The sequence below is a fragment of the Brachyhypopomus gauderio genome, unplaced genomic scaffold, assembly GCF_052324685.1.
Source record: "Brachyhypopomus gauderio isolate BG-103 unplaced genomic scaffold, BGAUD_0.2 sc43, whole genome shotgun sequence".
Classification (NCBI taxonomy): domain Eukaryota; kingdom Metazoa; phylum Chordata; class Actinopteri; order Gymnotiformes; family Hypopomidae; genus Brachyhypopomus; species Brachyhypopomus gauderio.
In genome coordinates, this window is record NW_027506869.1 from 1,716,160 (window position 1) to 1,737,619 (window position 21,460).

The 21,460-nt window shown below is 48.1% G+C and overlaps 2 protein-coding genes across 4 annotated transcripts in view; one reads left to right on the forward strand and one right to left on the reverse strand.

The window, feature by feature from the left end:
- Window positions 1-4,165, forward strand: slc66a3 (solute carrier family 66 member 3). The gene is made up of 7 exons (XM_076985614.1): window positions 1-264; window positions 762-844; window positions 1,545-1,614; window positions 2,094-2,151; window positions 2,341-2,461; window positions 2,573-2,614; window positions 2,761-4,165. Exons 1-7 carry the CDS (start codon window positions 119-121, stop codon window positions 2,850-2,852), a joined length of 612 nt encoding a protein of 203 aa, XP_076841729.1. The 5' UTR covers window positions 1-118; the 3' UTR covers window positions 2,853-4,165.
- A 102-nt stretch (window positions 4,166-4,267) lies between these two features.
- Window positions 4,268-21,460, reverse strand: part of rock2a (rho-associated, coiled-coil containing protein kinase 2a) — a 30,461-nt gene continuing 13,268 nt past the window's right edge. Inside the window, exons 5-32 of one of the 3 annotated variants that reach the window (XM_076985603.1) lie at window positions 21,417-21,460; window positions 20,130-20,274; window positions 19,828-19,966; window positions 19,382-19,473; window positions 19,111-19,270; window positions 18,680-18,734; window positions 18,242-18,253; window positions 17,088-17,216; window positions 16,849-16,984; window positions 16,662-16,753; window positions 16,027-16,273; window positions 15,802-15,908; window positions 15,498-15,657; window positions 14,800-14,960; window positions 14,515-14,699; window positions 14,318-14,387; window positions 14,009-14,112; window positions 13,627-13,813; window positions 13,225-13,318; window positions 12,967-13,061; window positions 11,122-11,313; window positions 10,187-10,355; window positions 9,640-9,710; window positions 9,445-9,533; window positions 8,979-9,057; window positions 8,506-8,767; window positions 8,168-8,381; window positions 4,268-5,752 (exon numbers count right to left, since the gene is read on the reverse strand). The exon at window positions 21,417-21,460 is cut by the window's right edge and continues 217 nt beyond it. In XM_076985603.1, coding sequence (XP_076841718.1) covers window positions 5,749-5,752; window positions 8,168-8,381; window positions 8,506-8,767; window positions 8,979-9,057; window positions 9,445-9,533; window positions 9,640-9,710; window positions 10,187-10,355; window positions 11,122-11,313; window positions 12,967-13,061; window positions 13,225-13,318; window positions 13,627-13,813; window positions 14,009-14,112; window positions 14,318-14,387; window positions 14,515-14,699; window positions 14,800-14,960; window positions 15,498-15,657; window positions 15,802-15,908; window positions 16,027-16,273; window positions 16,662-16,753; window positions 16,849-16,984; window positions 17,088-17,216; window positions 18,242-18,253; window positions 18,680-18,734; window positions 19,111-19,270; window positions 19,382-19,473; window positions 19,828-19,966; window positions 20,130-20,274; window positions 21,417-21,460 — 3,494 coding nt within the window. In that variant the 3' untranslated portion in view covers window positions 4,268-5,748. Of the gene's footprint in view, window positions 7,659-8,167; window positions 8,382-8,505; window positions 8,768-8,978; window positions 9,058-9,444; window positions 9,534-9,639; window positions 9,711-10,186; window positions 10,356-11,121; window positions 11,314-12,966; window positions 13,062-13,224; window positions 13,319-13,626; window positions 13,814-14,008; window positions 14,113-14,317; window positions 14,388-14,514; window positions 14,700-14,799; window positions 14,961-15,497; window positions 15,658-15,801; window positions 15,909-16,026; window positions 16,274-16,661; window positions 16,754-16,848; window positions 16,985-17,087; window positions 17,217-18,241; window positions 18,254-18,679; window positions 18,735-19,110; window positions 19,271-19,381; window positions 19,474-19,827; window positions 19,967-20,129; window positions 20,275-21,416 lie in introns of all 3 variants that reach the window. The other 2 variants (XM_076985602.1, XM_076985601.1) reach the window with 2 other exon arrangements.

Below are 21,460 nucleotides of genomic sequence, written 5' to 3' on the forward strand. Positions count from 1 at the left end.
CTGGATGATGTAGACGGAAGTGAACGTTCACTCGTCCTCGCCAGGACTTCGATCGCACGAGCTGGTTAAAAGTGCGTGTCGCGCGAGCGTTGCCAGGTTTGGAGCGCGAGGCTCGAGGATGGAACGCGACGCCCTGCTGCAGGTCGCCAACTTCAGCACGCTGTTCGCCTGCATGGTGCTGAAGTTTCCGCAGATACTCGTGCTGATGCGGGCGAGGTCCACCGCCGGGGTCAGCTTGAACAGTCTCGTCTTGGAGCTGGCGGGGTAAGTCGCCGGTAAAGACCGTTTGTGAGGCGGTGACCACCCGGAGCAGCATCTGCAGCCTGGACGGCAAGAGTTGCACGCGTGCAGAAGAGCTGAAAGATCTCGATGTCGGATGGGGGAACTGTGCGACTAGCGGTGGGCAGATGTAACTGCAGAAAATAAAAAAACTTTTTGACGAGCGCTCGTCCGGTTGAGGGAGGGGATGATGTATTATTTAGAATTTTACACGGAGAAGGTTACGAAATGCTATTGGCAACCTGCAAATCGTAAAACTAAATTTTGGACATGAAGGAAGTCTGTGGAGGCGATCAGACGGGACGCGCCGTGTGAACTACCGCCGAAAACACTACCTGTAGTTATTTACACCTGTGTTGCACCACTCGGTTATGATGTTTTGAATGAAAAAGCAATAGGAAATATGTAAGATGCCACAGAACTTCCTGTTTGGTTGTTTAGACGAGTAAGCCTTATGAAAGTGGCTGTGGTGGTGTCTGCAGGTTCATAGTGTTCGTGTCCTATCAGATGTACTACGACTATCCTCCGCCCACGTACCTGGAGTACCCCATCCTCATCGCTCAAGGTGAGAAATGTGCTTTAAAAGAAGATAGCACACCCGCAGACATTTACCTGTGATGTTGCTTATTGATTATTAAATAAAATAATTATAATAATAATAATAATCTGTATTTGTATAGCACCTTTCATACTTACATGCAACTCAAAAGTGCTTTACAGAATAAATAAAAAAGAAACATTAAAAGGAAGCAAGATAAGAAGACAAAAGGAAAATATTAAGAAATTAAAGATAAAAAGGAAACAAAAACAATAAAAGAATGTAATAAAGTGAATAAATAAATAAGTTGGAACAGATTTAGGGTTTCTTAACTAAAAGCAGATCTAAACAGGAAGGTTTTGAGATTATTCTTGAAGCTGTTCAGGGATGAAATGCCTCTGAGCTCTTCAGGAAGAGAATTCCAGAGCTTTGGGCCATATTGGCTAAAAGCACCCTCGCCAATCTTTAATCGGCTTTTAGGAATCACCAGTAGATTACTGTTTGAAGACCTGACTGGAACATATCTTACCATCATTTCACTGAGGTAAAGAGGAGCAAGACCATGAAGACATTTAAAAACCATGACTAGAACCTTAAAATCTATTCTAAAGCTGACAGGTAACCAGTGCAGTTAGTGGAGTACAGGTGTAATATGATCTCTCTTGACTGTGTGTCTTAGGGGTTGGAGGTCATTGTATGTGGACAATATTTATTTTCTCATTTTCAGACGTCATCTTGCTGCTTCTGATCCTGCACTACAATGGGAACATGAAACAGAGCATCTTCTATGCAGCAGTGTATCCTTACGCACACACACACACCTATATATACACATACATAGATACACACACACGCTTTGCATTAACCTAAGCTTGGTTTTCTGGTTGGCTTTCACATCTCGCTAGGCAACCATACGCTTGTGGTTATCGGCGTATCAGACATGCAGGTTGAACCCGACCCTGCCACTGGGACACCACACATGCAGAGCAGGTTCTGAGCCTGATGCTGTGTGATGGTATGTGTGGTCAGGAAGAATTAATCCCGGTGTGGGGAATCGCCATGTAGAACGAAATCCTGCTTGAGCCGCACGGTGTAATTCAATACGGGTGTTCAGACTCGACATTTAAACCAGGGTAATTTATGAATAGCAAAATATTTGACCCCTAGAGCAGTGGGCAAGTTTTGGAGCCGAAGCACTAATTGGTTACAGTCCACGCCTGTGACGGTAATGTTATTCTGAGCATATAACCGTTTCATCTTAACTGGATCAAATCAGGTTCATCGGAGGCTGGAAACTCCTCACCGTAGAGAAACGGGTTATTGACCTGGCCATGGTGAGACCTTCTCATTTGCTGCTCACACGTCTCACTGTACAACAGGATTCCACCACGCTGTCCTAAGTAGTGTTAGCATCAGCAGTAGTATTCAAATAGTAAAAGGTGGATAATATATGAAAAGCCTGGCAACCCAGGGTGCTCATAGTGTCCTCGTGTAGCATCTGACCTGCTGTCCTGTGTGTCCAGAGCTTGTGTACGTTCATCAGTGCGAGCAGCAAGTTGGCACAGCTGCAGTGTCTGTGGGCGACAAAAGACTCCAGTCGTGTCAGTGCCCTCAGCTGGGGTTTGGCCACCTACACATGTCTGGGTACGTCTCTCACACACACACCCCGGGCCCTTGGAGACATGAAGCTGTATCACTCTTCTTAATTTGGCAAATCGTGTGCATCTGCTTGACCTGTTGTTGTGTGGTTTCCAGCAAGGATCTACACCACCGTGGTGATGACCGGAGACGTTCAGGGTGAGTTGGGCTGCGTTGGATTTTGAAATAGCGTCTTTCAGTACATCAGTGGATTTCTAATGTTACTGGGGATTTGTTTGTTGTTGGGAGCGATGTGATGTTATTTACACTTTACCTTACACTTGTCTCATGCTTTTTGTGTTTAGTTCTCGTCCGCTTTGTTGCCATGACGATTCTGAACTTCTGGGTGACGGCCACGGCGATGTACTACAAACCCAGTGCCAAAAAGAAGGACTGAGACTCGTTACCGTGGAGATCCTGCAACACAGGAGCCGTTGGGATTTCTTGTGTGTTCGACCCAGTCTTGCCCACGGGGTAGTGTCAACTGCACCATCATACAGGTTATCTAAGATTGGGGGCTGGGGGGGTGGGGTTATAGGTATCTATAAAAGCTGAATAACTTTAGCCCAAAGTTAGGCTAGTTTCTTTTCTCTCTTCCTATTGGACAGTGTTAATTTTCGTGTCTCGTTATTGGTCCAGGTGAGCTGCTACCTTAGTACAGGGTTTTCACCGTGCTGTGGTTTGCCTCTCTTGAGGATGCAGAAACAGTACCATATGATGCTAGCTCGTTTGAAGGATCAAAATTTGTTACTGAAAGAACACGGTCATAAGGTTCTGATTGGCTACTTTTACTTAAGTACATAAGAAATGATCTTAAGTTTCTCGCTAAGATTTCTTAAAACTGAATTCTTGAGTTTCTCAACTCAGGGTTCATTTTAAATGTTTTTTTGTTAATGTGACTCCTGTTCAACATTCCCTTGTTTTGTATGCGGTTACAGTATAACTCCATGTTGTACCACAATACTGTTCCATTATTACTCCATTATTACTCAGACACTTCAGTTTTTGCCTTAATGACAACCCTAAGCATAAATACATTTACTTCAGGACACAATTACCACTAACCTTAATACAGCAATAGTTATAGTGAGTGATATTTTGATATAAAAGTGTATAGAAGTATTAATAATTTTTAAGCGGTCACATTTTCTAAACATTCTGACTATTGCATTGTAAAGCAACTTTCAAATGATCCTTAAATAGGTTGTTTCCTTGTGGCAGCTGTTGGGAGTCAGTAGAAGAAAGAACCTTCATTTAAACGTTCCTGACCAGTTTACTTTGTACAGGAGTGCAGTAATATTTAGTGCCGTTTTGTCTTCGGAGTTTGAAATTGTATACAAACGTGATGATTAAGCGTTTGTGTTACATGTAGAACAAATGCGAAACTTCACAAGGTATCTGTATGCAGACTGTTTACATTTGCAAAGATATGCACGATAATCTGGCAATGAGAATCTTTGCTATATGAGCAGGGTGTGTATTAAATGTTCCAAAGACCCGGTGGATTTAACTTGACTGGTTTTCATTCCAAAGCAGTGTATTCATACACAACTAAATCAAACCCCTCGAGGCACCGACTTAACCGGGCGGTAATCAGAGTATTTTGTGGCCTACCTGAGATTTGGAGGCCATCTTCCAAACTGCTACTGTGTGTAACACGGATTGTCTGCAAAGTCTCTAAATAAATTTTTTTACTAACAAGATGCTGGAGTGTGTTTAAAAAGGGTTTAAGAAAATGACTAACATCTCCTCTGCGTTTGCCTCAAATCCACTAACCACACTCAAACTTCTGTGAGAAAGACAGGAGACATCTTTATATTAAAACTTTACTTCCTTAACTACATTCACAGCTATATAGTTCATTTAACAGATTACATTTTATTGTTTACAAAAATAAGCAAATGTTATACAGGATATTCAAACCACAAAAGGCTACACATGGGTCTTGTTCTACTGACAAACGATACAGCATTGTAACACATGCAAACCAGGACGGGCGCTTTAAAATGAAAAGTGCACAGGCCAGTATAAATAAAAGAAGTGACTCAATGTTGTGACAAACATTCGGTGTATACTTCAATATAATCGTGCCTTAAACGAGCTCTGTAAAAGAACAGTAAAAGTATGAAATTCACGGCACAACTACACTCCCCACATCATTCTCTCTCACATACACACACACACACACACACACACACACTTCTCTCAATGGAACTCCTGTAGAAAAATACTCGGATCACTTCAAATCAAAAACTGACATAGCTGGAGGTGATTACAAGTACGCGTGTAACGGAATTCCCACAGTCCACTTCTCTTGACCTGAACTCCAGCCGAACAGGTCACATCTGAGCCAAAGGTGACAGTGGAACACGCCAGGGGAAGAGAGGTCATCTTGAGAGGTCATCTTGCCACTTACAGTCACACTGACCAAGTTTAGGAAGTGCACCTTCCTTGCCAATGAGTCACTTGGCCTAGAAATGCATAATGTTTTCCCGTCCTAGAGGTTCCCAAAGGTCTGGATCGTTTTTAACGCAGATATGAAACCTGCATCTTCAAGCAATACTGGCAGGACAATCTTCAATGCGTGAGGGGGACGTAAAGGGAAGTTTGATGGCCAATACTCAGGCGGCTCAAACAGGCGTCTCGACTGGGGTTCTGTGTGTGAAGGATCGTGGGGGGGGGTGTGTGTGAAAACACCAGCTATGCGCTTCCTGATGGGCACGTAAGGTTAGACAAGCCCACGGCCGTAGGAACACACACACACACACACACACACACACCCTATACCACTGTTGAACAGCCTGGTGCACCTGGTCCATCTCACCTGCGTGAGGAAATGCTGTGCAATAAGAGGGGAGTACATGTATTGAAACACACATGATTAAATGCAAAACTGACCAGGACAGCGACCAGCCGGCTAGCGTGACTGGAAAAATAAATTCCCATTAGGGACGTTTTCAAATCACAGATGGCGTTTTCTTCCACAGCTTCGGTCCCCTCTGGTGGTTCACAGCCGTGTCCAAGTTTGCACTTTGCATTCTGGGTAGGGATGAAGAAGGGGCAGGGGTATCTGGGAGGGGGCAGGGGGGACTTCGGAAAGCTCTTGATGGGACGGTGACAAGGAAGCCAGAGACGTCCCTAATACCAAAATGGCCGAGAACTGACATTGGTGCCTCTTTCTCTCCCTACTTTAGACTGGGGAAACACTGTAAAACATGACCAAGGTCTTTAGTTTCTATGACGAGAGGAGACCCCATATCAGCATGTAGTTACACCACATTCCCAAAGTGAGGTTAGCTGAAGACGTAGGAGAGAGACAGAGAGAGACAGACAGTTAGTGTCGTCATATTTTAATGCCATACCACAAGCAAAAGAAGTCACTTCTATTGAACATACATCACACCACAACCACATACCATGCGAGCTGTATTTCTCATTCAGACCACACGCACCCCACACAAACACCATTAAGCAGACGTTTATTGCATGAGGTAACAATACTAAAATAAATCTCAATACTGTTTCAATGTTTTTTTTTTGTTTTTACAGTACAATGAAAATTGTCTAGCTAGTAGTAAACAGGTTTGTAAACATAAATAAAAGGTTGGTAAACAAAAACACACAAAAGATAACATAAAAACAGGCGAGTCATTTATTCAGACGGCCATCAGAGTCTTCTCGGTTCATATTTGGAGATCCTGAGTTTGGGACGCTGGGGTGAGAAGGTTAAAAGCCAAAGGTCAAAAAGCAGGCGGCGGGAAAGAAAGGCCAAATACCCACTACTGTTAAACATTCTCTCCTTCGTTAGTGCAGAGCAAGACTGCAGGATGGACAGATTAGATGTGATGCAGACGGACTGCACCCCTGGACTACTCTTCAGATTATCACTCCCATGAAGGTCAGGAGGGAAAGAGAGGATGTTTCAGATAGACCAGCAGGTTCTATTGATTTCTGCCACGTTCTCCCGACAATGGATGCCCATAAAACGCAAGCAGAAAAACTCCAGAAGCAAGTGCAGCCCACCACACACGGCACGCAGTATTTCCGCCGGCGGTTACCCTGATTTGACCCCCGCATGCTCCTTAGACATTAAATTCACCGCCAACATCAACACCGTCGATCTCATCCAAAGCCCAATACAAGTCCTCGTGGCCCACGTCTAGAACCCTGCAATGGAGGGAGTGTGGTTTAGCCCACGGAGGGTTCCCCCTCTTTCTGAACCTCCAGTGGTAGAGGCGACCTCAGGTTTAGTGTCTGGAAAGATTTGAGAAGTTATTTCGAATTCCCAACACCTGTTGGCAAAACTGGCTTTCAGCAGCCCAGAATAGGAATAGCCAAAGCTATTTGGTAAATAAATGAAATTGGAAGGCTGTGAAAACATGAACTAAATCTAAAAAACTATTTAGAATTTAGAATTAATACTACACACACACTTTAGAAGCACCTCAGTGCTGTAGTGCACACTTTTTGCTACGTAGACTTCAAATGAAGTTCTAACATCTAGGCTTCAATCCCAAGGTGCATACGGTTGTTTCCTCAAGTTGTTGTTGATGGATTAAAGTTGAAGAGCCATTATGATTGGTTAGTGGCAAATGGCATGCCATGGATGCAGGGTTCACAGCAGCCTACGAGAGCAGCATTGAAAAAAGTAATCAAGTATGAAATGAACTGGTGCTAGATGGGCCATATATCGATCGCCATCAATATATGGAAGGAATCTGGAATGATTTGGGGGAAGAAATGTTATACAGCTGTCCAAGATGCTCTGGCCCAGAGCTTTGAACACATGTGAACAAATGCCTCACGAAGCAGGAGTCTTCTCTCTGGATCAAGAAAGCGTCAGTTCGGGTCCGTGTCGAACAGCGATGGCGTGTGCGGGTTGGACCGCTATGAGGGGACAGTAGAGTCCTCTTCCAGCCCAGTTCAACCAGTAACAAACTGGGGGCTGAAGCTGGCCGTAGTGCAGGGCTTGAGGACCTCCTCCTTCCTATCCATGTGGTCCTTGTGGCACTTGATCTGACAGCGTCTGCACTCTAGGGCCATGGGCGGCTTGAACATGCTCCACAGGGGTTTGGTGCAGGCCTCACAGTTGGTGGGGAAGTGGTAGAGAGTGGGCATAAACTCATGACCTTTGTGGTAGATGTAGGCGAATTTCTCCCTGCCTGGAGGGGGCGCCGAAGATTCCTTAGAGTTGCGCATTGCCCTGTGTATCATACAGAGTGGCACTACATAACCGGCACCGAATTTACCCCACGTCTTAAAAGCTCTTAATCCATTTACTGCTTAGCGCGTGCATTTAGTTGATTGGTTAATAACTATAACTACAGAATCCCTTATACCCCAAAAACACACATGTGGTTAAAAACATAGTAAAGGCAGCAGAAGCAACTTAGCACTATGGATGACATCATGCTAACTGTTCCCTACTAGCCTTTGCTAGCCTGGTTAAAATTGGTTTAAACTGTTAAGTCTGTTATTGCTTGCCAATATGAACCAGACCTCTGCAAGCCTCTCAACATTATCCCCCCTTTAATAGGTCCTCAATTTTATCCTTTCCTTTCCTTTAAAAAGTAAAGAAGCACTATGAGCCATACGTGACCCAAGAGACAGAACTGGATCAGTACCAGACACGGCCTCGGGAACACGAAAAGCCCTCCGGCGGCAAAGCAACACAAGCTAAAAGGCCAAAGCAGGGAGTCGACCCCTCCTCACCTGGGCTTGCTGGCCGGCAGCTGTCGGCTGGGTCTCCTCAAGGACTGGCTGGCCTGGACTTTGATGGGCACCCGTGGGGAGGAGCGGTGGCTCGCCTCTGGTCCGGGAGGCTTCTTGGGGATCTTCTTGACCAGCCGGCTGACCCACTTCTGCTGCTCCTCCTGCGATGCGGCCAGCAGCAGAAGGTTCTTGGCTGTGGACACGTCGTAGTTCACTGGGGAGCGGGAAGAAAGTGCACACGTGTTCAAAAAACGAACCGCGGAGTAGCGCACCAAACATGGACCCGTCTGCTCTCAGTCCTCGAGGATGAAGATCTGAAGGTCGCACCCCAAGCTCACCTTTGCATGGCGCGATCACCTCCTCCTTCCTATCCATGTGGTCCTTGTGGCATTTGATATGGCAGCGGCGACACTCCAGGGCGGGCGGAGGCTTGAACATGTTCCACAGGGGCTTGGTGCAGGCCTCGCAGTTGGTAGGGAAGTGGTAGAGGGTGGGGATGAACTCGTGGCCCTTGTGGCAGATGTAGCTGGACTTGTCTCCCATGGGCATGGGCTCCAACTCCTGTTCTTTCTTGCTCTCGCCCTCGTTAGCGTACAGAATCTGGAGGGGCGGGAGCAGGTAATACGATCAATAACAGGGTCATTATGAAGGACATGGGAGGAGTTAGAGAGTGCAAATTCTGGCCCTCAAGTTCCATTATACACTTTACTAATGTTACCAATTAAACTGAAACTAAGAAGACTTCTGATAGAACGGGGGAGGGGCGTGAAGGAGCTGAGGCAATAAAGAAAAGTGTTCTCCGCCATCGTACCTGAAATATCCGGGGAATCTCTTTAGCATCAGCGCGGTACACATCCGTCTGTGTGACGGAACGAACATGGAAGAGTTTACTGTGGAAAGAGAAAACAAAACATGAGAGCGAATAAAAACCGAAACCGACATGTCGTCACACTCTACACTATCACGGCACTCGGACGCGGTACGTTCCATGACTTAGACTCTCTTCTAAGTCATCTCAAGTGCTGGCTTGGTTCAGGTGTACAGGAAGAGGAGGTGAACCCACGGAGACCATACGCACTCCACAAGGGCTGGGATGGGTGGCTATATAAAGTAAACATGACGCAGAAAGCAAACATCTGCACACTGCCAGCAAGCCAAAACGTTTGTGTCAGTGCCCAGACCACAGCCAGGCCACCACATCCCTGAACCTTTAATTCTTGCTCTTCAGTAGAGGACAGGAGACTTTGAGGAGGACACGTGGAACAGGTCTCACTCACTCTATGTCCAACACCATGTATGGGTTCGAGTGCTCCTTGTCCTGTTCGCTGTTGTAGAAGAGGATCTTCTTACTGCTCACCACCACGTACTACGGGAAAGAAACATGGCAGGCGTAAGTGCTGGGTCTGCCGGCATCCAGCCATTGGCTGCTCAGGGCCTTCCGCAAGGCGGAGAGAGAAGTCGGGGAGGTGCACCTTTCTCTCCCAGCCGAAGCGTTTGGTGTTGTTCCGGACGGGAAGAGACAGCCAACCCTCTAGCCTGGTCTCTGTGCACAGATGGGGAATTGCTTTTAGGTTCATTTAAATTTCATTAACATCCCAGACAGACAGACAGACAGACAGACAGGAGCCACGGCTAGTGCAACAATGTTCAGTCAGAACGTCACGACACTCTGAAGCTCACGTGTTTCACCTGCGTGGAGCTTAAGGGTCATAGGTCAGAGGGAGGAACTTGCTGAGGCGGTGTGGGGAGAGGGTGAGGAGAAAAGACCTTCAGGAAAAGGTGGTGTGGGGATGACAGAAGAAAGGGAGAGAGAGCAAAGGAGAGAAAGACCCGCAGAACAAACAGATCTGTGGTGGAGACAGGAAGGAAAGACAATGATAGGAGACCCGCAGTGAGAGGGATCGAATCAGAATCAAACGAATACAATATATGAACGCAGCTAACGACATTAAAAGCAGGGGGAGGAGGAGGAGGAGGAGGAGAGCTCGTGAAGGGGAGGGAGGGGGTGTAGAGGAGGACCTGGCAGCGACTCGTCCGTGTCGAAGTCGGGGCCACTGCCCGTGCTGGCCGAGTCCAGGGAGTGGACGTTGAGAGCGGTGAGGAGACTGCGCAGCTGCTCAATGTCGCTGTCTTTGCTATCCAGCGCCATCTGCAGCTCCACCCGCACCACCGATTCATCGACCAGTTGCTGTTGGACAATGAGGGGGAGGGGGGGGGGGGTGTTTAAGCCTCTGTCACCGTCTGCACCGCAAAATTAATTCCACATTTTCCTTAATGATATGAAACTTCATCGCCTCATATTTTGCAAATATGAGCTGCCTTAATTTAGCCCATCGCTAAATAGCCTTTTACTTGCTTATCAGAAGTTAAGGTATGTTTCTCCAGTGGATATGGTTGTGAAAGAAGAGATAGTATCAGTGGTGTTGGATCGCCTGTGTGAACTAGTTAGTGTTCTGAGGGTAGCATGAGGTATTATTACCGCTGTGTGCTAATTTGAAATTGCATTAACATGGTAGCCAGTATGATTTGTTAGCACTGTGTAGTGGCTGTGGGGCTTAGCGTTGTCAAGTGATTAGTGTATTGATGTATTAGCACTTTGTGGTGGTTATGAGGTTGTATTAGCGCTGTGTGGTGGTTATGAGGTTGTATTAGCGCTGTGTGGAGGTTATGAGGTTACATTAGCATTGTGCGACAATCAGTGTGAGGTTGTAGTGCCGTCTGGAGATTAGTGTTAGTGTGTGTATATTAGTGTGAGGTTACAGTGCCGTCTGGAGATTAGTGTTGGTGTGTGGAGATGAGTGTGAGGTTGTATTAGCGCTGTGTGGGGATTAGTGTTAGTGTGTGGAGATTAGTGTGAGGTTGTAGTGCCACCTGGAGATTAGTGTTGGTGTGTGGAGATTAGTGTGAGGTTGTATTAGCGCTGTGTGGGGATTAGTGAAGGGGTGGAGCCGTACCGCCTGCATGTCGTTGATCTCTCGCTGATACTTGATGATGGTGCTGTTGAGCTTCTCCTTCTCTGAACGCAGCTCCAGCTGAAGCTTCCTGTTCTCCTTCTCCTTCCTCTTCACGTCCGTGTCGTTTCCACGGCGACTGCCGCCACCGCGCACCTCCTTCCTGTTCATGATCTCTGCCAGCTTGTTCACAGCCTGACCACGTGCACGTCGATAAACAGGCCAGACACAATCACACACAAAACAAACGTGAGACCGCGTGCACGTCGATAAACAGGCCAGACACAATCACACACAAAACAAACGTGAGACCGCGTGCACGTCGATAAACAGGCCAGACACAATCACACACAAAACAAACGTGAGACCGCGTGCACGTCGATAAACAGGCCAGACACAATCACACACAAAACAAACGTGAGACCGCGTGCACGTCGATAAACAGGCCAGACACAAATCACACACAAAACAAACGTGAGACCGCGTGCACGTCGATAAACAGGCCAGACACAAATCACACACAAAACAAACGTGAGACCGCGTGCACGTCGATAAACAGGCCAGACACAATCACACACAAAACAAACGTGAGACCGCGTGCACGTCGATAAACAGGCCAGACACAATCACACACAAAACAAACGTGAGACCGCGTGCACGTCGATAAACAGGCCAGACACAATCACACACAAAACAAACGTGAGACCGCGTGCACGTCGATAAACAGGCCAGACACAATCACACACAAAACAAACGTGAGACCGCGTGCACGTCGATAAACAGGCCAGACACAATCACACACAAAACAAACGTGAGACCGCGTGCACGTCGAAAAACAGGCCAGACACAATCACACACAAAACAAACGTGAGACCGCGTGCACGTCGATAAACAGGCCAGACACAATCACACACAAAACAAACGTGAGACCGCGTGCACGTCGATAAACAGGCCAGACACAATCACACACAAAACAAACGTGAGACCGCGTGCACGTCGATAAACAGGCCAGACACAATCACACACAAAACAAACGTGAGACCGCGTGCACGTCGATAAACAGGCCAGACACAATCACACACAAAACAAACGTGAGACCGCGTGCACGTCGATAAACAGGCCAGACACAATCACACACAAAACAAACGTGAGACCGCGTGCACGTCGATAAACAGGCCAGACACAATCACACACAAAACAAACGTGAGACCGCGTGCACGTCGATAAACAGGCCAGACACAATCACACACAAAACAAACGTGAGACCGCGTGCACGTCGATAAACAGGCCAGACACAAATCACACACAAAACAAACGTGAGACCGCGTGCACGTCGATAAACAGGCCAGACACAATCACACACAAAACAAACGTGAGACCGCGTGCACGTCGATAAACAGGCCAGACACAATCACACACAAAACAAACGTGAGACCGCGTGCACGTCGATAAACAGGCCAGACACAATCACACACAAAACAAACGTGAGACCGCGTGCACGTCGAAAAACAGGCCAGACACAATCACACACAAAACAAACGTGAGACCGCGTGCACGTCGAAAAACAGGCCAGACACAATCACACACAAAACAAACGTGAGACCGCGTGCACGTCGAAAAACAGGCCAGACACAATCACACACAAAACAAACGTGAGACCGCGTGCCAGGCAGGCGAGTTCCAAAAATTCAAAGCTTGACAAATAAGGCTGATCCCTCATTTGAATATCATCCATTTTCCTCAACTAATTAACAATTAGAAAATAAAGCTCCCTTTCTTTACCCGCCCAAAAGTCCCACCTCAAGCGAGTTCTGGCCTGCACAGCCCTCTGGGTTTGCAGCAGCGTACCTGTGTTTTGAGGGTCCTCTCAGACTGGAGCTGCTTCTCGTAAGCCTGCTTCATTTGCGTGATGGACATCTCATCCTCCTTCAGCTTTTGCAGGTCTGAAACCCAAAGCACGGTTAGATGTCTGGCCTAGATGTCCCACGGTTAGATGTCAGTGGGACACGGTCAGCGCACCACTAAAAAATTAGTCTGCAATTAGCATATGCTGTTATGAGATATGACAGGAAGCGTTGGGGGGGAAGGGGGGGGGGGTCATCTCACCATCCTGAGCCTCCTTCAAGCGGTTATTTAGTTCCTCCTTCTCATTGGCCAGGTTAGCCACATCACTTGTCAGTGTGCGGTTCGCCTCCTCCAACTGCAAACACACCCACACAGAGGGAATGGCTACGGTTTACAAACACATCACATGGATCAGAAATAACAGGATTAGTTTCATATGCCTGTCTGAACACCTGCAAATGTGGCATGCGTTGGCCACATCACAGCACAGACATCACTCTCACAACAGAGCTGATCACAGCACAGACATCACTCTGACAGCACAGACATCACTCTCACAACAAAGCTGATCACAGCACAGACATCACTCTGACAGCACAGCTGATCACAGCACAGACATCACATCATCTGCACTGGGCTGTGTAGTCTTGCCGCAGGACTCACGGAGCTGATGGTGGTGTCCTTCTCGCTGAGCTCCTGCTTGTGCCTGGCCATCATCTCCTTGATCTCCAGCTCCTTCATGATCTTCTCCTTCTCCAGGTCCGAGTACTGCTCCTCAGCGATGGAACGTGCCAGCTGCTCAGAGTCGGCCTTGGTCAGGGTGATCTCCAGCTGGGCGGCCAAGGAGTCCCTACCACCACAAGACACGGACACACTCAGAAACACTCAGAGACAGGAGCACACACTGTGCACACACCTCACAAGATCAAACTTATCACCATGAACACTCTTACCTTCCTGTTTAAGTGGCTTATTGTAAAAGGTACACACACACACACACACACACACACACACACACACACACACACACACACACACACCTCACCTCTCCTCCTGCAAGTCCTGAAGATTCTGCTGCATCTCTTTATATAATTTATTCCTCTCCTCACACTCTTCCTTCAGCTCCCGAACTTGAGTCTTGTAGAGTGTCTGCGTACACACACACACACACATTGCTATAAGACGTGGAATAAAGATCTACTTCATTCAAACAAATGACAGGTTAAGTGAAGGTCAAATGACAGGTTAAGTGAAGGTCAACTTGAGAAGCTGGATCCTCCAGCCAGAGGTCAAGGTCAGTAAGAAAGTACCCCTTCCAGTCGACCCCACACATGATGCAATTAGGCGGTCTTACTGAGAAATACTGCTCTGCTTCCAGCTGGTCCTGAAGTTCCTTCATCTGACCATCAGAGTCTTGACGCTCCCTGTGAGAGAGAGAGAGAGAGAGAGACAATGAATGACAAATGAATGATGCAGTATAGTGCCCCCTGCGACCCCTCACAGGAGCGGCCTGTCGCCCCCTGGTGGCCGGTGCGTGGCAGGGCGGCTCACTTGCGCAGTTCCAGGTTCTGCTTCTCCAGGCTGCGCTTCATGTCCAGCAGGTGGTTGATCTCCTGTTTGAGCTGCTTCTCCGACGTCCGCAGCGTGCTGAGCTGCTGGCCCTGGACCTTCAGGTCGTTCTGCGTCAGGCTGCGTTTCTGCACCTCCTGCTCGATCTTCAGGGACAGGTTGTTCACCTGGGATACCAGAACCACAACATTACTCCTGTGCAAACGTGGGCACATCTGCAAGGACCCACACACACACACACACACACACACACACACACACACACACCTCTTCAGTGAGCCTCTCCTTGTGTCTGCGCAGCTCATCAAGTTTCTGTAAGGCCTGTTTGTAGTCGCAGTCCAACATGGAGCTCTGCTTCTCCAACTCCAGCAGTCGGTTCTCCACCTGCAGCTTAGAGGAGCGTTCCTCCTGCAGCTTCTGCTCCAGCTCTGCACACACAAACACCACCCTTAAACACCACCCATACCGCTCACACACTACCACAACACCAGTTAAACACCACCAACACTGCACTTACACACTAGCCCCTACTACTCTTCACAGCTCACTAGCTCCTCCCACCCTTCACAGCTCACTAGCTCCTCCCACCCTTCACAGCACACTAGCTCCTCCCACCCTTCACAGCACCTCCCACCTTTCACAGCACACTAGCTCCTCCCACCCTTCACAGCACACTAGCTCCTCCCACCCTTCACAGCACACTAGCTCCTCCCACCCTTCACAGCACACTAGCTCCTCCCACCCTTCACAGCTCACTAGCTCCTCCCACCCTTCACAGCTCACTAGCTCCTCCCACCCTTCACAGCACACTAGCTCCTCCCACCCTTCACAGCACACTAGCTCCTCCCACCCTTCACAGCACACTAGCTCCTCCCACCCTTCACAGCACACTAGCTCCTCCCACCCTGCAGCAGCCATGTGCACCAGTCTTTAGGGTGTTCCTTCAGTTCGTGAAGGCCACCTACCTTTCACAGCCTCAGACTTAGCCCCCTCGATAGACTCGCTAATCTTGTTCTTGTCAGCCAGGCGGGCCTTCGTGGCCTTATGGCCCGCCTCCTCCTGCTCCAGGGTCTGCTGTAGCACCTTCAACTTATACGTCATGTCAATCTCCTTATTGCTCTTCTCCTATTGGACACACAGACAGCGGGGGGCAAGGATGTTAGAACCAGGAAGGGCATTTAGCAAAGGTTAAAACAATGAATATTGTAGTTTACTGTGTGTGTGTGTGTGTGTGTGTGTGTGTGTGTGTGGTGTGTGCGGCCACTGTACCTTCTCCAAGTCGGTGAGTTTCTCCTGCAGTTGTCTCTTCTCAGTCTCTGCTTTGGACAGAGCCTGTCTCACCTGCCTCACCTCGTCCTCCAGAGAAGAGAGACGCGCTGGAGACACAGACAAGAAGACGACACAGAGAGAATGAGGGAGAAAGAAACGACAATAAGAGAGTGAAGACAGGAGAAAGAAGATAGGAGGATGTGTAATACACACACACACACTCACCCTGCAGGTCGGAGATGGTCTCGGAGCGCTGCGTGTCCTCGCGTTTCTCAGCGTCTAGCGCCGCCTGCAAGCCGATGCGTTCGCGCTCCAGTGCCAGCTTGCTGCTCTCCAGGGCGCAGCACTTGTCCTGCAGGTCGCGGGCGTGGGCCTCCAACTGCTGCAGCTGCTTCCCGCCCTCCGCCTGCGCCTTCCGCAGGCGCGCAGATCCCTCCGCCTCCGCCCGCAGCAGCGCGTTGGCCTCGTCCAGCTGCAGGCCGCAATTAGCACCACCGTCATCATCATCGCCACCATCTTCATCATACAAATGACTGAAGCTCCTCAAAACTACACTTGAAAACCTGAGTAAAAAACCTGAGTAAAAAGCTCCCACGTTTAACATCGCAGAAAATCTAAAACGCTGAAAACTCGCTTAAAGGGACTCAAAGTAGATATCTTTGTCTAAAATTACACTTTCAAATAGACCTTTTAGTTAAGAAGTTCCAGCAGAAAATGTTATGGTTAATTACATAAAATATTCTCACCACCACGAACTGAGCATCCTTTTTACACACCCCACATTAATGACAAGGACATGGCGGTGAGACGGTGGGCTGTTTTCTGCGGACAGCCACAGGTTCTCACGCATGCGTTCGTACCTGTCTCTGCAGCTGAATGTTCTTCTCGTTGGAAATGTGAGAGTTCTGGTTTCTCTTCTTCATCTCCTCCAACTGGTCCCTCAGACTGTTCACTAAAAATACACAGTGTGTGTGCACTAGTGTCAGAGACGGGGAGGGAAAGACTGCTCGCTTCTGCGTGTGTGTGTGTGTGTTGGGGGCATTTTACCCTCATTTTCGAGGCAGCGTTTGCGATCGGCTTCACTCTCTGCCTTTCGGTGACTCTCCACACTCTTGTGGTGGAGAAGGGCCTTCTCCCTCTCCAGTTGCCGAAGCGAAGACTCCAGCGTTTTCCTGCTGGTCATCTACAAGCAGACACACACACAGGTGGCTGCAGTATTCTCTCACTTATGAAAGAAATTATTTAAATCATTTAATATAAATAAAGTCTCTCTCACACACACACACCTCTTCTTCAAGCTCTTTGGTGATCTTGTCGAGTCGTACGGTGGTCGTCCTGTATTTGTGCTCCAGCTCATCTTTGGCCTGCATCTCATCACTGAGGTTCTCCTCCAGGGTGTGGACCTTCTTCTGGAGCTGAGATGGGGGCACGAGGGCGGGGGGCGACAGGGGCGGGGCATCATGGGTAGTGTAGGAGCACACAATGGATTCTGATCACATTATTTGTTTAACAGATATTTCCAAGGACTTCCGACCCCCCCTCGCCAGACCTGCTGTCCACATCGTTGGGTTTTACTGCAACTCTCCAATTAATTATCAAGATATCCATGAACCAGATGAGGTGTGGCCATGTGTTTTAGAGCTGGGGTGCCCAACGCTGCATAAAATCATGAAGGACTGGGACTGTTAACCACTCATCTACACACCTCCACGCTCGGCCAAAGTTCCAGCCAATCCAAATGCTTGCGATATCCCAGACTGCAGAGCATTTCTGCTAAAGCTAAAGCTACTCAGTGTGACAGTGACTGTGTGAAGCCCCTGAGCAAGTGAATTTGAAACCCTGTACTACAAGAAATGGAGTGACTGAAACACCTTGGTAGCCAGTAAAGAACTAAACATGACTAAGCTGACTGTAATACTCCTACAGAAGATGGCCCCAGCTGAAGCATCACTGGTACTGGTTTGTACCAACATGTCTAGCAGAGTTGAAGCAGCAGAGAATGCAAACATTGAAGGTTTTCACAATGCACTAGTCTGCCTTGGTCCAAAACTCAATTCAAGTCCTGTCCCAAGCTAACACACAAGACTAGCCTGTCAAGGCTAAAGTGTCAAGGCTAGCACATAGGACTAGCGTGTGAAGGCTAACACACAAGGGTAAAGTGTCAAGGCTAGCAAATAGGACTAGCGTGTGAAGGCTAACACACAAGGCATGTGATGTGCACCCTATGCTGGAACTGCTTCTTATATCGTCAGTGGACAAACTAATAAATACATTTAATAAAAAATAAAATAAATTAATTCTCCTTATTCATATTCCAGTCAGGCAGTGCATGGCCAGCTCATTAGCAGTTGTGTTTTTACAGCAGGGTGCACAGGCTCAATCCAGACGGGTGGCAACAGTGTGGGCCGATCTGGAGGGAGGAAGAGGTACTCATACTCACTGCAACACTGTCCTGCAAGACAAAGACACAGACAGGGCAAACAAATTCTTTAATATTGCAAAAAAAAGAAAGAAAAATTATATAAAAAGTATTATATATGTATATATAAATGACTTCACTCTGATAGCTGTACTAGTACACTAGAAGGCTTTTTTCCTGCTGCTTAAAATTCTTTTTTTTTATCACATATGGCTAAATGAGTCAGGTGTGTGTGTGTGTGTGTGTGTGTGTGTATGTGTGTGTGTGTGTGTGTGTATGTGTGTGTGTGTGTGTGTGTGTGTGTGTGTGTGTGTATGTGTGTGTGTGTATGTGTGTGTGTGTGTGTGTGTGTGTGTGTGTGTGTGTGTGTGTGTGTGTGTATGTGTGTGTGTGTATGTGTGTGTGTGTGTGTGTGTGTGTGTGTGTGTGTGTGTGTGTGTGTGTGTGTGTGTGTGTCACCTCTCCCTTGGTGGATGACGGCCGTTCTGCTGAACTGTTGGAAGCTGTCAACAACCTGCAGGGAAACATCAATCTCATTAGCACCGGGAAACACACATGTAAACACACACGCACGCACACACACACCACCAGCACGCCAAGCATGTTCTAAATATGGAGTGAAAAGCCCAACTTCATCTCCAGGGCTCATGATGAAGCAGTTGAGCTCAATTAACATACCAGTGCAACACGTCTGGAGAACAAAGGTGCAGCACGAGAAGAGGGGACAGGAGAGAGGGATGGAGAGAGAGAGAGAGAGAGAGAGAGAGAGAGAGAGGACATGAAAATGTGAGAGGGACAAGCAGAGAGTGAGAGAGAGAGAGCACCAGAGAAAGAAAGACGTCTGCCCTCAGAGAGACCGGTGCGTGTGGTGGCAGTGACGGTCCTCTTACTGGTCCTCTTTGAAGTACGTGAAACCCACAAAGGGCAGCTGGTTGCCCACGAAGGCCTTGGGCGTGGGGAACGTCTCCACGTCTCCTTTGTCCTCCTCGATCTCGTCAAAGTTGCTGGTGTCCACGTCGCTGCTCAGTTCTGGCACCACGGGTGCAGAAGCTGGTGCGGAGACGGAAGATGATGAACGCCACCACACCCACACAGCACATGCCGAACGTACGGGGGTGGTGGTGGTGGTGGGTTTATGGGGGCAGGTTTAGTCTGACTCACTTTCTCGGATCGTGTCGAAGGTCCACTGGTCGTTTTTGAAGAAGGGGTGCCTCTTAATCTCCTCCACGCCGTTACGGCCTAAACGGACCTCCCTAATAAACAACAACAACAGTAACAATTCAACAGTCACTGTGAGTTTAGATGTTTCTCCCGTCCACCGATTTGTGGTAGGCTCAGATCTCAATGACTATTTGCTGTCATTTCAATTTTTGAGAAGTTTACTGTCCGTTGAAGTTAATACTGAGAATATCAGTTGTCCATTATCAGGTGGACCTGTACAATAGTATATATACATTATACTGTATTGCATTATGTAATGAGAACCGTGCACCCAAAATAGATGTATACCAACTTGTGAGAGTCCCTAAGGTGTGAATATTTGGTGTTTGCCATGCTGAGGTTGGAATGGTATCGGAGCTACGGAGATGAGAAGAAGTCCAGCGGACCTGTCTGTCAGGAAGGCACAGATGATGTTCTTGGCCTCCTTCGAGATCTCCACCTCATCTGGGAAGTTGAGCGAGTTCTTGTGGTCCATGATCTTACTATAGGTGCCCACCAGCGAATCAGCATAGAATGGTGTATCGCCTGTTCACACACAGGCGCACACACACACACACACACACACACACAAGCACACACAAGCACACACAAGCACACACAAGCACACACTCTTCACAAAATGAGCTGACCAGGTATAAGATGATTTGTGTCCTCCCCCACCCTCTCACACACACACACCACAACTCACCCACGAGCATCTCGAAGATGAACACTCCCACAGACCACCAGTCGCACTCTCTCCCGTAGTAACCGTCTCCTCCCTGCGACTTGAGCACCTCGGGTGAGATGTAGTCGGGCGTGCCCACCGCCGTGTCACAGCGCACCATGCCCGCCTGCAACCACACAAGCCCAGCTCACCGCCGCGAATGTACACACCGCCGCTCCGTATCGCCCCCTGGTGGCATTTACACGTAGGACATTTTAGCAGACACTCCTTGCCAGAGACTTATAAAAATTCAAGATACCCATGAACCTGACCGCTCCTACGGTCAGGGTTAGACTAGCAGAACACAAGTGCCCTCCATGAAAGAAGCCGGTTGATGTCATATAGTCTCATCTGGAGCTTCTGATGCATCTGACACAAGGTCGTTGGTTTTGTCTAAAACTACATACAACACAACAAATGCTACAAGTTCCTGGTTTGGCGTTTTATGAGCCTGTCCTACCTGGGTATGATCAGACAGAGTTGGTATATATGCCTTTGTATTTTTCATGGCACATGTGATACTGCAACTATACACCAGGGGGCAACCTCACACAGAAGCAGCGAGGCCTCCCACACAAATGAGGTGAAACTCTTTTCATCCTGGTTGCAAACAGTGCCGGTGCTTTAGATGGATAATTGCTGTTTCATCTTTCAATAACCGTCCTGCACACTGAACTGTGTGTACATTGAACTAAAAGTCAGGTGGCCAAAAGTCACGCAGTCAGCAACTGAGTTTTATCCATGTTTCCCGCCCTACAGCCTGGAAAGGTCGCACTAAGGGCAGGCACTTCTGCATGTGAGTGCGCCCTCTACAGGTCAACCATGAGAGGACGCCCTACCTGCCTGGTGTTGCCCATTTCAACCTTTTTTAAATTTAACCAATTCAACTAAATCTTTTGATTTGATTTTGTTTAGTCAATCACAAGCATCCTCAGTCACCAAGAAGGTGTAAATCTGAAACCATATCAGGAAGTGCATCTCCCTCTGGTTTTACATAAAAGCGTCTGTCATCATTGAAAAAAACCTCGAAACCCAGACTGTGGTCCATACGAGCGAGTCAACGGAGGACGTACAGTCTCAAAACTGGGCATAGCCATCGTTTTTTGAAAATAGTTTTTAAGCTGTGCTAATTATTTGTACGAGACATCCATCTCCTCAGGTTCTTCAGCACCATAAACACGACTACATAAGAGACTCGCCCCAGCACGGCGGATCAGAGGAACCAGGGGCCACTCGGAGCGGGGGCCCAGGGCCCCGGGAAGCCCTTACCAAGTCCATCTTCATGCAGGTGCCGAAGTCGGCGAGCTTGAGGT

Coding starts and splice junctions, on each gene's coding strand:
- slc66a3 (XM_076985614.1), top strand. CDS start 119: ATGGAACGCGACGCCCTGCTGCAGGTCGCCAACTTCAGCACGCTGTTC. Junction 1,615..2,093: donor AGCATCTTCTATGCAGCAGT/GTATCCTTACGC, acceptor GGATCAAATCAG/GTTCATCGGAGGCTGGAAAC. Junction 2,152..2,340: donor GGGTTATTGACCTGGCCATG/GTGAGACCTTCT, acceptor CTGTGTGTCCAG/AGCTTGTGTACGTTCATCAG.